The sequence below is a fragment of the Grammomys surdaster genome, unplaced genomic scaffold (assembly GCF_004785775.1).
Source record: "Grammomys surdaster isolate TR1022 unplaced genomic scaffold, NIH_TR_1.0 130, whole genome shotgun sequence".
Classification (NCBI taxonomy): Eukaryota; Metazoa; Chordata; class Mammalia; order Rodentia; family Muridae; genus Grammomys; species Grammomys surdaster.
In genome coordinates, this window is record NW_021604588.1 from 21,227,359 (window position 1) to 21,241,384 (window position 14,026).

A 14,026-nucleotide genomic window follows, 5' to 3' on the forward strand; every position below is an offset into this window, starting at 1 on the left:
TTTATCAACAATTCCATCTCTAGAAATGTATTAAAAAATAATTGTAGAGAACTATGTCTATAGACACTTGAAAGCATTCATTATTCATTCTGTGAAGTGCTGATACATTTCCCCCCATTGCTGTGCACTGAACTTTGGGCTTTAAGTATGCTGGACAAGTGATCCACCACTGAGGCATAGTCTGGCCTCAAGTGTTTCCCTTTCTTTCTGTTGTGGGACAGACCTCACTTTGTGCCATTCAACAAAGACTGCCATTTATAACTCTAGTACTTTTATAACTTCATTGTACGCTAGCATGAATATTACGAGTTTAAGCTTCTAAAAAAATTTTTTTAAAAGAACATCAAGCCAATCCTTTACTGGATGCTGTTCCGTGCACCTTCACCCTCACCTCTTCCTTTGTCTTCTTAGATATCACCCGTAGCCAGTCTCCAATCATGCTCAGAACAGCCGCAAAGTAGGCCAGCCCAACGAGGATCCAGAACCACACCACAGGCTTGTAGAAGTCCAGATATTCAATGTCCGACCCACCTGCGAGAGGAAAGGTATTAATCGCAGTCCCAAGAGTCAATAACTGAGATCTACAACACACTCACTGATGAGCTGTGGCTCAAGGGCAGAAATCTCTTAGCCACCCCTCAGACCCAGGCTCTTCCTTCACACTGAATTTCTCACTTTCTCTTACAGAATTCTCAGGTTTCCAAGGACAAGTTCAAGAGTTGCTTCTGAAGGACACTTCCTTGCCTTTCCAGATCGTGAGGGCTGTCTGGGCTTCCTGTTTCTTTTGTCATTTATGACCTTTTGTCCCTCAGGACTCAACTGCTCCATCCCCACTAACAACATATGAATCTGAGAGCACACTTCCATTCCTTGTAGAGGACTGTGTATCTCATCCCATGCTGATCCACCTGGGCCAAACTGAACAGGAAGTGGGTGACTGTGGACATGACTATTATTTTCAGGTTCTAAGTAGGATGGTCTGGTACCAAGCTTGAGGCAGAGCAGCGGTGGGTCAGCAGAGAACGGATAGTCTTTACAGGCAATGCCGCCACCATCATCGTCTCTGAGGAAGTTCCATGGTGTCATCAGTTTAAGCCCCACGTCTTCAGAAAGAATAAGTAACGGAACACTTTTTTTTAAAAAAATGAAATCTGTGTGCTGATGTCACTGAACTGTGGGAACCTGCTGTGTGCATTTCCACATGCCCTCCCATTCAGCGCACACTAACAGAGGTAGTTATAAACTGGCAAATACTGAAATCCTAACTTATTTACCCAAATAAGTAGTCAAGGCCATATCTTAAGGAACCCAACTTTAATCTAAGAAATCCTCACACTCAGACTGGAGAGATGCTTTGGTGTATAGAATGCTTGTCACTGAGTTCAGATCAGAACCCATCTCAAAGCTAGATGTGCATCTCACCTATGTAAATACAAAGTTCCCACCCAGAGATGGGTCATGGAGACAAGAAAACTCAGGTGCTCCTGGGCCAGCTAGCCTATAGTGTACAGCAGGGAACAAAAGACTCTGTCTCAAGGAAAGGTGGAAAGTGAGACCTGACACCTGAGTTTATCCCCCAACTTCTGCTTGCATACACATACACACGAGCGTGCGCGAATGCACACACATACACTGAACACACGTACAATTTGAACAGGAAGAAAGCCTCATAGAGAGAGTCGCTACAGCTGAGAGTGTGCAATAGCAAGACAAGGTACTATACAATTCTGTGGAAGAACACAGAAGAAGGGAGAAAGCAAGAAGGCAGAGGGAACTTTTAAGTGATGTGTATCAAGACACTGTGAGATGACACACTCTCTTTGGAGATTGGGAAGCTTACGGATGCCGACCAGGGAGTGGTCAGGGCCACGTGAGGAGCCTAGGAGGAATAGGCTATGTAGGATCATAAAGACTGGATCCTAACTCCACAGGAACTGGGTTATATTTATAGGGGTGATGGCTTGTGGTCATGGTTGACTGTATGATCAAAAGGATCATAGTGGCTGAGGGGAAAGAGTAAGGGAGGCACCGGGAGACGCTCTGATTTGGGAGCGGCTAAGAAATTGCTGTGTTGAATGAGGGCAGGCATGAGAGAGAAAGACATGAAAGAGTGGAGCAGGGACAGATGGGACAACGATGACAGGACTGTTTCTGATGGTCACAGTCCCTTACTTGGAAGATGATGAAAGGACGTTGACTAAAACCAGCAGAGATGCTTTAAGTTAGGACTTGACAGGCTAAGGATGGTTAGAGACCACCATGTGGCTTCACCTCAATGATGTCTTACATGCAGACCTAATGCATTGTGGGTCGGAGCAGGGGGCAAGTATCATAGAACCAACTGTAGACACTGGGGCTATGCAAAACTTCAACCCATCGCTAGGATAGAGCAAGTGCACACTACACTCAAACATAAAATACTAACGGGGCGTTCCCCTAAGCAAATCAGACTCTGGAGGACCCATAAAGGTTTCTGAATATTAAAGGAACAAGATAAGTCAGGAGAGGAGGGCTCTAGCAGGTAAGCATTGTGAGTGGACACATAGCCTGAGGACAGCCTAGAGTACACAGTACGATGTCTTCTAAGGGAGGTCCACCGGCAAATTCCATTTGTCCAGTGCTTCCATTTCAGTGAAGTCAAAAGACTTCCTTACCTGTACTTTCTCTTTCACACCAGAAAGAAAAAGAAACAGGAAAAACAAACAAACAAACAAACAAAAAACCCCTACTTCATCCAAACGGTTAAGGCCTACCTAACATACAAGCTCTGAGACTCACTGATTTTAGCACAGCCTACATGACAAAGATGACATTTTAGGCATTTCTCATAAGCAAGATTTTACAGTTGGAAGGGGGGTAAGCCAGCCTAATCACCAAAAGGCCTATATTTGGGTAAAATGTTTAACCCAGAAGTTTTAGTGATTAGAAGCCATGGAAAAAAAGTTTCTTCCACGTTCTTAATTACCACTCTTAAAATGAACTACTGGCAGTTGGGTGATCTAAGAAGAAAGACACCAAGAAGTCATTGTCGGACAAGTATTCACCCTATTTACTTTCCCAAACTTAAGACTTGTGAGACGATTTGCACATTAATCAGCTCACAGGATGCAAAAAAACCCAACAACAACAACAACAACAAAAAACCCTTCCCTCAAGTTAGTGTATCTGTAATGTTAAGATAACTTGATTTAAATGGGAGATTTTAAAATGAAGAAGCGATTTTAATCTTTTTTATTTGTTACTGTATGCATGTGTTGTAGGCACACACACACACATGTGTGTGTGTGTGTGCGTGTGTGTACATGTGTACAGGTATGCAGGTGCCTGCTCAGGCCAGAAGGGGATGTCTAGTACCCTATAGATGAGTTTAACAGCAGTTGTGAGCTGATGTAGCTGCTGAAATCCAAACTCAGTCCTTTTCAATAACAGCAAGTGCTTTGAACCACGAGAAATGCTTTTTTTTAAATCCTTGACTGTCAGGAGTACTAATTTTCTCCCTATTGTTTAGAACCATGTCCAGCTGTCTCTTATTAATTAAGTGAGGTAGTAGGGAGTGGCAGCTTGCACCTGAATCAAGCACATGGGATGCTGAGACAGGAGGACTGTGGGCCTCAGCAGCCTAGAGGACACAGGGAGAGGCCATCTGAAAACCATGAAGGACCAAGGAACGCAGTGTGATTTCTCTGTCCTAGACAGAAAGCCCACACCTTTTCTACTGCCATGTCCACCGTTTCTTTTCCTCTTCTCACTGTCCATGTCGTAGGCTGCAGGATGCTACACCCTCCCTTCCCCTCCTGTGCACATAAGCTCTTGCCACTTAGGAGTTTCCTGGCTCATTATGAGAGAACATACAGATAGCAATAAAAATACCAAAAAGGGGGGAAGCAGACAGCTTCGGGAACCTCCTCAGCTTTTCCAAATAGCCTAAGCTTTCTGAGTCTGTACTGGGATGTGTGATGGCTTCCTTTTCCTCTCCCTCTTCCTCCTCCTTTTCCTCTTCCTCCTCCTCCTTCTCCCCCTCCCCCCCCCCTCCTTGACATTTGCAAGAGTAACTCAGCCAGAGCTTGATCCAATCTAGCAGATTAAACTACTAAAAATATAGCTCGGGAAGGTTCAAGCTGTTCACAGTGCTAGCAAGTGATTCCCCCCCCCCCCATAAAGTGGGTTCCCTAAGCACAGTGGCTGGGAACCTCGCCTATATCAATCGCTGAGAGAACCTTCCTGTCTGCTCCCTGAGAGTCACGGCAGGTGGAGGGTGAAGAATAGCCTATGGAAGCACGGAAGGGCCTTTCTAACTCTGGATGCCCTACAACGCTCAGTCAATATGCTCATTTCAACTCATTTACAGAACATCCAAAAATCCTATGGGGGGAGAGGATGAATGAGAACTTAGCCTTATAGATTAGCCTCCATGACTAGCAGTCCCTCACCCTAAAGGACTGCAGCTGGTTCCAGGGAAGCCATCCTGCCCAAATGCTCTGCAGGTAGATGCTGAGGGAGTTGACACCCCTATATTTGGCCCAGGACATCAACAGGGCCTTAGGTATAATTTAAGCTTTAACTCCATCTGCTTTCTCAGAAATAGAGTTGATGATTCAAGTGCCATCCAGTTCAATCTGCCCAGAACTCAGAGAGAGTGCTAGGTCCCTGAAGCTTTTCTGAAATCCTAATGACTTTAAATAGAGATGTAAGGGTATGGAAAATGAACTATAGCAAGTCACCAACGGACAGGAGCCAGAGAGCTCACAGGCAAACCCAGCCTTGTGTTGCCCTGAAGCGTGGCTCCCTCCAATGGATGGAGTTGTTCACCCATATGCTCAGCTCCTAACTGTCATCACCCTGCACCTTATACCACCCAGCAGTCCTGCAGCCTGGTGTTGAGGAAGTGTTCTCCATAAAGGATGCCAGCAAGAAACCAAGGTCCGACTTGGAGAACCAATGAGTTTACTGGTCCTGCTTACACATAGTGAATGAAGGGTTAAGTATGAAGGCATAGAAATACTAAAGTAGCCACGATACCCAAAACCTCTCACCCTAGCCTGGATGATGACAATTAGCCACATGGATGGAGTTCCCCTGTCAATGAACCTTCCCCAGTCTGTTTACTCCAGCACTTCCTGAGACTATGTGTGCAGGTATAATCAGGGAAGAATGACATACGGCTGGCCAAGAGGTGCTAAAGGGAATGGCCTGAATCTAACGACCTTCCTTCCTTCTAAGATGGAACATCAACATTCAACAAGCTGTTCTGACAAAGGTGATGGCTGTTACACTTGTAGGATGGTGAGCACAACATTCCCAGATCCCATGGGCTGGGGAGGAAGGTAAGAGATGAGAGGAAGACTGGCGGTACTTATGGCATCAATCCCGCTCAAGATAGTGAATCCTTTGTGACTAATGACCCATAAAGACACAGCCTCTTAGTGCCATTAAAGGGCCAATGTAAGATTAGGAGGATACAATACTCAGAGGACATTGTCAACAAAACTGCTCTACCCACACAGTAGGCAAGACTCTTAGTTAAGGTGAGAGAAATCAAGCCAGGCCAGGAAAGCATCCCTTTTGGGTCAAAGTAGCCCTGTGGCTCTGAAGACAAGCCCTCTTTACTCACCTACTGACTCCAGTAGTTTTCAGAAGGTGGAGATGTTCTATTCCACAGATCTTAAGTTTAGGACCAGGCAAGTGTTTGAATAACTACCACAATAGTTTTGTGTGTGTGTGCACGTGTATGTATATTTCATCACACTAAAGTAATTTTAAAAAATAAGAACTTGAGACCATAACGCTCCATTCCCTTAATTTTCTCGACCTGTGGATTTTTTTTTTCCTGAATCACACAATATTAATGATGAAAACCTCACACACCCTGGTTTCAAAGCATAGTCATTCTTGACTCGGCTGGTCAGTTCCTCCCTTCTCCTAAAGTGATATGTGTGTTACAGAACATAAGCACAGCACTGCTCTAAAGAAACCTGTGTTTCAGCTTCTAACAAAATATGTAAATGACACAACAAATGAAAGCAGCTCACTCAGTCCATGACTCTGGAAGTTCCAACGTGGGGTCAGGTGACCTCATTGATTTGACTCTCTGGCAAAGAACACCAAGAAGCAATCATGACAAGAGTGTGTTAGGGCCAAGAAGCTGAGAAATAAAAGACTGGGGTCCTACATTTTCCTGTGAAAGCACACATTAAGTGAGCAGAGGGCCTCCTATGAAGCTGTACCTACGGAGAGTCACAGTGTGCATGACCTGTTGGGGGAATACTTATTTAAACCACAGAAATGGGGTATCATTTTTCTCTTAGTTTGGATATCAAATAATGCTCTTAATTTGGAGCTTCGACTATAATTTTATTAATGATTTATAATGATTATGATATTTCTGCATTGTGTATTTTTCTCTTGTGACAGCAAATTGCCTAGAGGACAGAAACATTCTTACCATGGCATGGTCAATCTGGTGACTTTGGTCTTCAACAGTAACTTACCTATTAAAACAAATTTATGCCACTGATACAGGAAAATGTAAAGCTAAAGAATCTAATTAGACGGCTGGAGAGATGGCTGAGCAGCTGTTCTTCCAGAGATCCTCAGCTCAATTCTCAGCACCCACGTGACATCTTACAACCATCTGTGGCTCTAATTCCAGGGGATCCAATGCCTCTTCTGGCCTCTGAGGACAGCAGTCACACACAGTATAGAGATACACATACAGGCAAAATACCCATACCCATAAAATCAAACTTAAAATTTGAAATTAGATTTTAAAATGGGGACAATTAGATCTGCCTAGCACTTGAAGTTATATTTTTGGATGTTAGAGATCAGCACTCAGATTTAGAAACCAGCCCATTTCCACTTCTGTTCTTCCTATAAAACCTGCTGTTGGGAGAACAGGAACCTCATGGGTGTAAAGAAAGGGAAATCTACAAGCCCCCTCCCTCAGTCATCTCCACAAGGGTAGAAGTGTGCAGTGTGCGGTGTGCGGTGTGCAGGAAATGATCATTTCCATTATAAATCATTTCTATATCTCCACGGAGAGCAGTTGGGAGTCTCCATTAAGCACCAGCTCTGTCATAACCACCACTCACCAAGGCTCCCTCCCCCTGTATTTCTACAATGCTTCTAGATGCCTGCTGACCCCTGCGAGCTCATTTCTTGGCTTGCCCACAACCTTCACTCCAATTCCGCTGTTTAATCATGTGTGCAGTTATCAGATCCCTCATCACTGGCTAAAGCACGATGAGCAGATTTCCCCCATTCCACAGAACTTGATCCCTATTTAGTGACCGCTCCTTATTTTCATACATTCCTTCCGGAGGAGCAGGAAGTACAGCTGTTGTCACTATTGAGCACTGAGCGCAGTACCTCATACACAGTGGGTTCACTAATCATCAGAGTAAATGAACAAGAATGAATGAATGAATGAATGAATGAATGAATGAATGAATGGTGATTATAAGGCAGAGAGCCCGAGAGAGGGCTCAGTTCGTGAAATCTCTTGCTGTAAAGCCTGATGGCCTGAGTTCAGATACCCAGAAGCGATGTGACAAGCCAGCTGCTTCTGCAATCCGGCACTCCTATAGCGAGACAGAAAATGAAGACAAGAAATTCTCTGGGAGGCTTATAGACCAGTTGATCCCTGCAATGCAGAGGGAGAAGCAAGAGTAGCCTGCCTCAAATGGTGGATGGAGAGAACTGAGTCCCAAGAGTTGTCCTTTAAAACATCACACACAGGCACATGCACACACACACACACACACACACACACACACACACACAAGTGTGAACACACGAACGCATGTACATATACTCACACACGTGACTATAACACATTTTCCAAGCAGTCACACAAACTTCCCTTTTCTGATTAACATGGTTCTTGTTTTTGTTTTCTGAGCTGAACTTGCTTAAAGCATCCTCCACCCTCATCAAGTGCTTTTTTTATTTTATACCTATTGCATCTCCAGCAACACCTTCCTCAGCAATCAGCTTAATGGCAGCAATTTTGGAACTGGCCTCAGGGATAGCTGTGCAAATCTTAGGCTGTATGAGGCACCATATCCTAGAGGATTTCTAGTGACAATTGTTCTGAACAACAAAGCTTCATCATGGCTTTTAACCAGAGCCCGAGATGTTTTCACAGTGACATTCCCTTTGATTAAGTGAGCACTCACTGCAGGAGTCATATTTGGGATTATACGGGAAGGGAATCACTTGACTCAGAAAAGCTTCACTTCCAAAGATGACTTATATAATTCTAGGAAATGTTATTAGGGGACACACAAATATGTCTTTCCCCAAGTCAAAAAAATGCAATGACAAATGACAATAGAACTTTGAAAACTAAATTTAAAAAGTCATTCAGGTTACATGCCAGGGCAAAAAGGGCCTTAACTGGAAAGGCTGAGCTCTGTGAAGGAGAAGCATGTGACAAATGGCCCAGCACTCTGTGTCCTGTGGGATAAGTAAGCTCCCAGGATTTAACAGAACATTCTTTCTGTGATGAAACTTCATAAAATACATTCAGAAGCTTAAACGCTTGATATGTATATGGATTATAGTTCTTCATTTTTTAATTATGTGTGTACATGTGTGTGTGTGTGTGTGTGTGTGAATGTGAGTTTGTGTATCAGAGTATAGTCTCCAAGAAGGCCAGAAGAAGGCACTGAATTCTCTGGAGGTACCACGTGGGTGCTTGGAACTGAATAACCACTTTCTTTTTGCATGAGCAGAGTTACCACATGTAACTAAAGAATCAGCCACATGTGTCTTTGTGGTGCTGGCCATAATGGTTACTTACAATGCTTAAGTCTGGGGACTAAGATTTTGAGGTTTTCTTAAAAGCATAGGGAATGTGAGACCCCCACTTTGCTGAGGTATCATTTGCACAGACTCTCCCTCGTGCAAGCCCTTCGGAACCAACCTAAGTTGACTTGGGAAAATAAGTATTGTAAAGGACTTCACTGAGAAGCATATGTTGGGAGTTACACATCCCCCCTTTGTCTAGTTATGGGTATTAAAAAAGCCATCAGCTTTGAAAATGAACTTTAAGTTGTGTTAAACTTGGAGGGCTTTTCTCCAGTCTTCAGGGATCATCACCTAAGGGCTCTATGCCATTTTTTTTGCACGTTCGTGAACTCAGTAGACCAGGTGTAGAAGCAAGCCCAAATGAGGAGACTTCTCCGTATGATGGAGACTAGATCTTAAGAAAGCAAGTTGGTGTGGTCCTCCCTCTGTAAGGCAGGCATGACTGGACATTCTAGGTATTTACAGAAATGAGAAATCATAGATAGACAGGAATGAGGGAAGCAACATTAATTCTCAGATAGGACTGTACAGCTCACTGTAGCTCACCCCTACTGTTCTGACTGCAAACAACACTGTTAAACCCATCTAAATTATACTGGCTCCATCATTTCACCTCCCTACCTCCCCCCCCCCCCACTTTCAGTTTCAGCTTCAGGAAGAATCACTGCACACACGGCTCTAAGCCGTGAGGTTGTGTTACCAGTATAACACAAAGCCCAAACTCAGCCCTCCTTGTTCCTTCTCAGGATAGTGAGCTCAGGTGAGAAGACAGAATGCATCAGCTGGAAGGATTAGATGTCAATCACCAGTGTGACTACCCAGCCACCACAGCGTGCCCCACACAAGCAGAAACAGAAATATAAAATTAAGATTTGTAGACACTATTTCAAAGGCTTAGGGGTGTAGGGATGGCTCTTGTGATATCGATCGATTGATCAATAGGGACATCAGATGGCCAGAGGGAATGTTCTACAAAGTAAATAGCCAGTCTTTCCCAGGAGGGCTCTGCCCTAGCTTGGGCAGCTCACTGTAGTCATAAGGTCTCCAGGAGCAACAGCTGACTGTGTGTGCTCTCTTCAGTTATACATGGCAATCAACCCCTTCACAAGAACCTTGAAAGGCAAGCCCAGTTTCTGTTTTCTGAAGATTCTTACAAAGGGCACGTTTCCTGCCTTGCCTTCTCCACATCTGCCCAGAATGTAAGGATTTGACACATAAAGCTTGCAACCTTACAAACATAGCTCTATGGCTTCATAAAAGTCAACAAAGACCGAGGAGGCAGAACAAATCAATTAAACTTCACTGTTTCTCTCTTCTCACTTTCAGAATTTTTAAAAAAGATTTATTTTATTATTTCATGTGTATGAGTGTTTGCCTGCTTGCCTGTGCATCACGTGCATGCAGTGCCCACAACGGCCAGAAGAGGGCGATGGGTCCTATAAAACTGGAGTTACAACTGTGAGCCGGCAGGCAGGTGCCTAACCACTGAGCCACCTCTCTAGCTCCAGGGCATCGTTCTTGTCAGTCTATCCTTCTATGACATGGGGCACTGACTCAGAGGTCCCCACTAGGACCCGTGGGATATTCCCTCTGAATACCCTTCCTTGGGCAGGTGACAACAGCCACAGACAGAATGCCAGGACCTCTTGAGGTTAAGAGTGTTGACTTCTTTGAGTGAGTTTAAAATACAATTTTTAACATGTTTTTCAAAAAGTATAAAAAATTATTTGAGGTTTTACCCCCTCTAAGACAATGTAGGTGATAGTCACAGAAACTATTATTTTAAGACTCCACCCACATTTCCTTCATTTGTAAGTTTTGTATTTTTAAAAGAGTCTCAGACCATGGATGCCACAAGCCAGATTGGCACAGTCTGTGGGTTGTTTAAAATATCCATGCCATGTCTGGCTGTTGGCCTGAAATGTAAGATATCACCTAATTTCTGTACAACCAACAAGTTTCATAAGACTTCAGAATCATGTTTACCTAACTGGATAAAACTAATGAACCACAAGAATATTTTTTTTTTCTTTTTATCATGCTACCTCACTTTCCCCATAGAACCACACTTGTTGGCCCTGATTACACCAACTACATACAACTTCGAGGGTAGCTAGGAAAAATGGCCATTTTAAGACAGAACTCTTCCTGCTTTCATGGGCCTACAAATGTCTGGACCTCCCTCCTCACCTCATTTTGATCATTGTCAGGCTAAAGGGAGCTCATTAGGCCCTGCAGCCTCCCTCTCAGACCCTCCACCTGGCACTGACAAGTGTCCCTTGTGCTTGTGAGCAAAGGAGAAGGCAGCCTACTCGGGAGAAGGACACACTTCTTCCAGGACACCGAGTGTTCCTCACCAGTAGGCTTTGCCAACTTCATCCTTACTGCTTGCACAAACACGAACTCCAACCCCTTTTGGTGGAATTTCTGAACAGAGCAATGGACCCTCTTCTCTGGGAGTATTTAAATAAGGTATTGAGATCAGACCAGGAAGATGGCTCAGTTGGTAGAGGTAACTGTCATACAAGCCTGGAAACCTGCATTCCCAGAGCCTATGGAGAGCCAACCCTCACAAGCTGTTCTCTGATCTCCATACAGTGTATTTATACACACACACACACACACACACACACACACACACACACACACGATAAATACAAACCATGTAAGAATTTTTTAAAGAATCTCAACCAGTCTGATGAACTTACTTTGAGCCATTAATAACATGCTGCTATTTTCATGGCAACATAGTATGCCTATTGTATTGTATTATCTGTTCCTTCAAACTGGAGTTAATTAATTAACGGTTTCAAATTGCTGGAGCTCATTAAAATGACCCCAGAAGGGTCGTTCACACTTTATTTTTACTACCAATATTTAAGATTGGTGTTGGAAGATAGTCAAGTGAAGAACATGCAGACATGAGTTATAAAAAAAAAATCTAAACTTTGCAGCTTGACCCTGTAATCTCAGATCTGGCAAAGCAGACACAGGGGGACCCACAGCTGAATCCATGATCTCCAGGATCAATGAGTGGCTATGTTTCACGTTTAATACAGTGGAGAGCAATCGAGGAAGGTCTGGCCTGCACATGTACACACATACATGCACCCCATGCACATGTGTGCACACGAATGAACACATGCACATAAACACAAAGACTGGAGTTAGAATCATGCCAACCAGGAGATCGAGATCTGAATTGATAAAGAAGAAAGGCACATAACCAGCAAGGAAACAAACAGCAGTCACCAGACACAGAAAAGGACAAATCAGATCACAGAACCATGTAGATACCACATGACCCGATTCAGCTGGGCTCAAAGTTACTGCCCCGTACTGACAATTAAAAGGTTCAGTGTTACAGGCAAAGGAAGATCCCCAGTGACCAAGAATAAAATTACCCTCTGAAGTTGACAAAGTTTTACAAACTTAAAACAAAAGAAATGAAAAAGGGTGAAGAGGAGTTGAACTTTCTTATACCAAAAATTAAGAGGTATACATTTGGTTTGCAGCATTAACCTAGGAATGCAAAATTCTATGTAACTGGCCATTTATATTTATTTCACAAAATAAAACAGAGATGAGTCCAGCTTGATCCTCATTTCCCTCCAGTGTCAAGGAGTCACTATTCATCGCTGCTGTTCTTAGGGGCTGGATCACATCCTCTCCAAAGATATGTTGAGGCCCCAACCCCCACATACCACAGAATGGGAAAGTATTTGGAAATGTGGCCCTTAGAGCTGTTCTTAGCAAGAACAATTAGAGTCCTTAATTCAATAACTGAGTTCTCAGAGGAAGAAGCATGAGCTCATGGGGGAGCAGGCTGGGTCCTTAACTCAAATGACTGTTCTTAGAGGAAGAAGACAGGCTGGACCTAGAAATACATGCAGGGGGGCTGCCACATACTGGCAAGGCTGAAGTGGGAATCAGTCTGCTGAGAACTTGGATCACTGGATCCCTGGCAACTTCCCCCAATCACTAACAAGAGGCAAGGAATTCTACCCAGGCTCTCAGAGGGATCCAGGGATTCCCTGTTTAAAGCCATCAAGCTTGGAGTCTTTGGCACAGCAGCTCAGTCGTCTCATAGAGCCTATGTTCTGTTATAAACTGGAATGCGCCTTCAGTAATCGACCTGGTTAGGAGAGCAGCCACAGCCCAAGAAAGCCTTACCTGCCACGTAGTCGCCAAATCCAATGGTTGTCAGAGTGATAACCACAAAATAGATGGCATCCAGGGCGCTCCAGCCTTCTATGTGCTTGAATATGACCGCGGGGAGAGCCACAAAGAGGACACAGCCAAACAGGATGAAGATGATGGTGGAAATGATACGAATCTTGGTCTGACTAACATTCCACTTCTGCAAAGACAGAGGCATTGTGGGAGAGAGAGGTTACTGACATGCGCACGAGACCCAACTACACAGGGCTATCGCGGGAGCACATTGCTTCCTGCCCTGCGGCGTTTCATTTTCAACAGTCTTTACTCCTTAGAATCAAGTATACTGTAAATAAGTCAGAACGACCAATGTCAGTAAACAATGCTATTTTACACATACATACTTTCCCACAGGTTAAATGTTTCCTTCAAAATTATAGTACATTTGCTCGTTTGCTGGGAGACCGTGACTTCAGACAGGCCTCCGTACTTACTCACATGAACCGCTGAATGAAATCTGTCTATGCTGTGGGCACACATCCGAGGGATATGTGACAACCGAGAAACCTGGGCAAGCACGGCATATGCATGGCTGGGAAATGGGAAACTCAGACAAGGACATTCATTCAGTTGACCAGATCTGACAGTAAGGGAATCTGCATCTGAGTCTGAGGTGAGCCAGCCGCCTGTGGGACTACGGGCCACTGGATCTGCCGGCAAGAGTACGACTTGGCAAGCCTGACCACACCTGTCACCACAGCACCTGTTCCTATTTGGTTGCTTTTCACCTGGTTCTTCAATAACGATTCCTTATAGTTAAGGATGGAATATGATCATCTCCAGCTCCTATTTGAGATGAATCACTTTCTTGTTATTTTTAAAGCAAGGTGTCCCTAAGGTGTGATTCAGACCAGCTGGAACTCCCAACTCAGCCTCGAGTACCAGGATTGCAGGTGGGCATTGCCGTTAGCCTCGCTGGCCGAGTTGCTATGCCTCTTTCTTTACCAACCGACTGTCTTATACACGGCAGCAGCTGTAGGTTATAGCCCATGCTCTG

The 14,026-nt window shown here is 44.2% G+C and overlaps 1 protein-coding gene across 4 annotated transcripts in view; it reads right to left on the reverse strand.

Moving 5' to 3' along the window:
• The window catches only part of Kcnk2 (potassium two pore domain channel subfamily K member 2), a 193,671-nt gene that overhangs the window by 36,796 nt on the left and 142,849 nt on the right, over positions 1–14,026 (reverse strand). For all 4 annotated transcript variants that reach the window (XM_028759934.1, XM_028759942.1, XM_028759917.1 and 1 more), the window contains exons 5-6: positions 12,985–13,171; positions 392–531 (exon numbers count right to left, since the gene is read on the reverse strand). In XM_028759934.1, the coding sequence (XP_028615767.1) occupies positions 392–531; positions 12,985–13,171 (327 nt within the window). The remainder of the gene's footprint in view (positions 1–391; positions 532–12,984; positions 13,172–14,026) is intronic.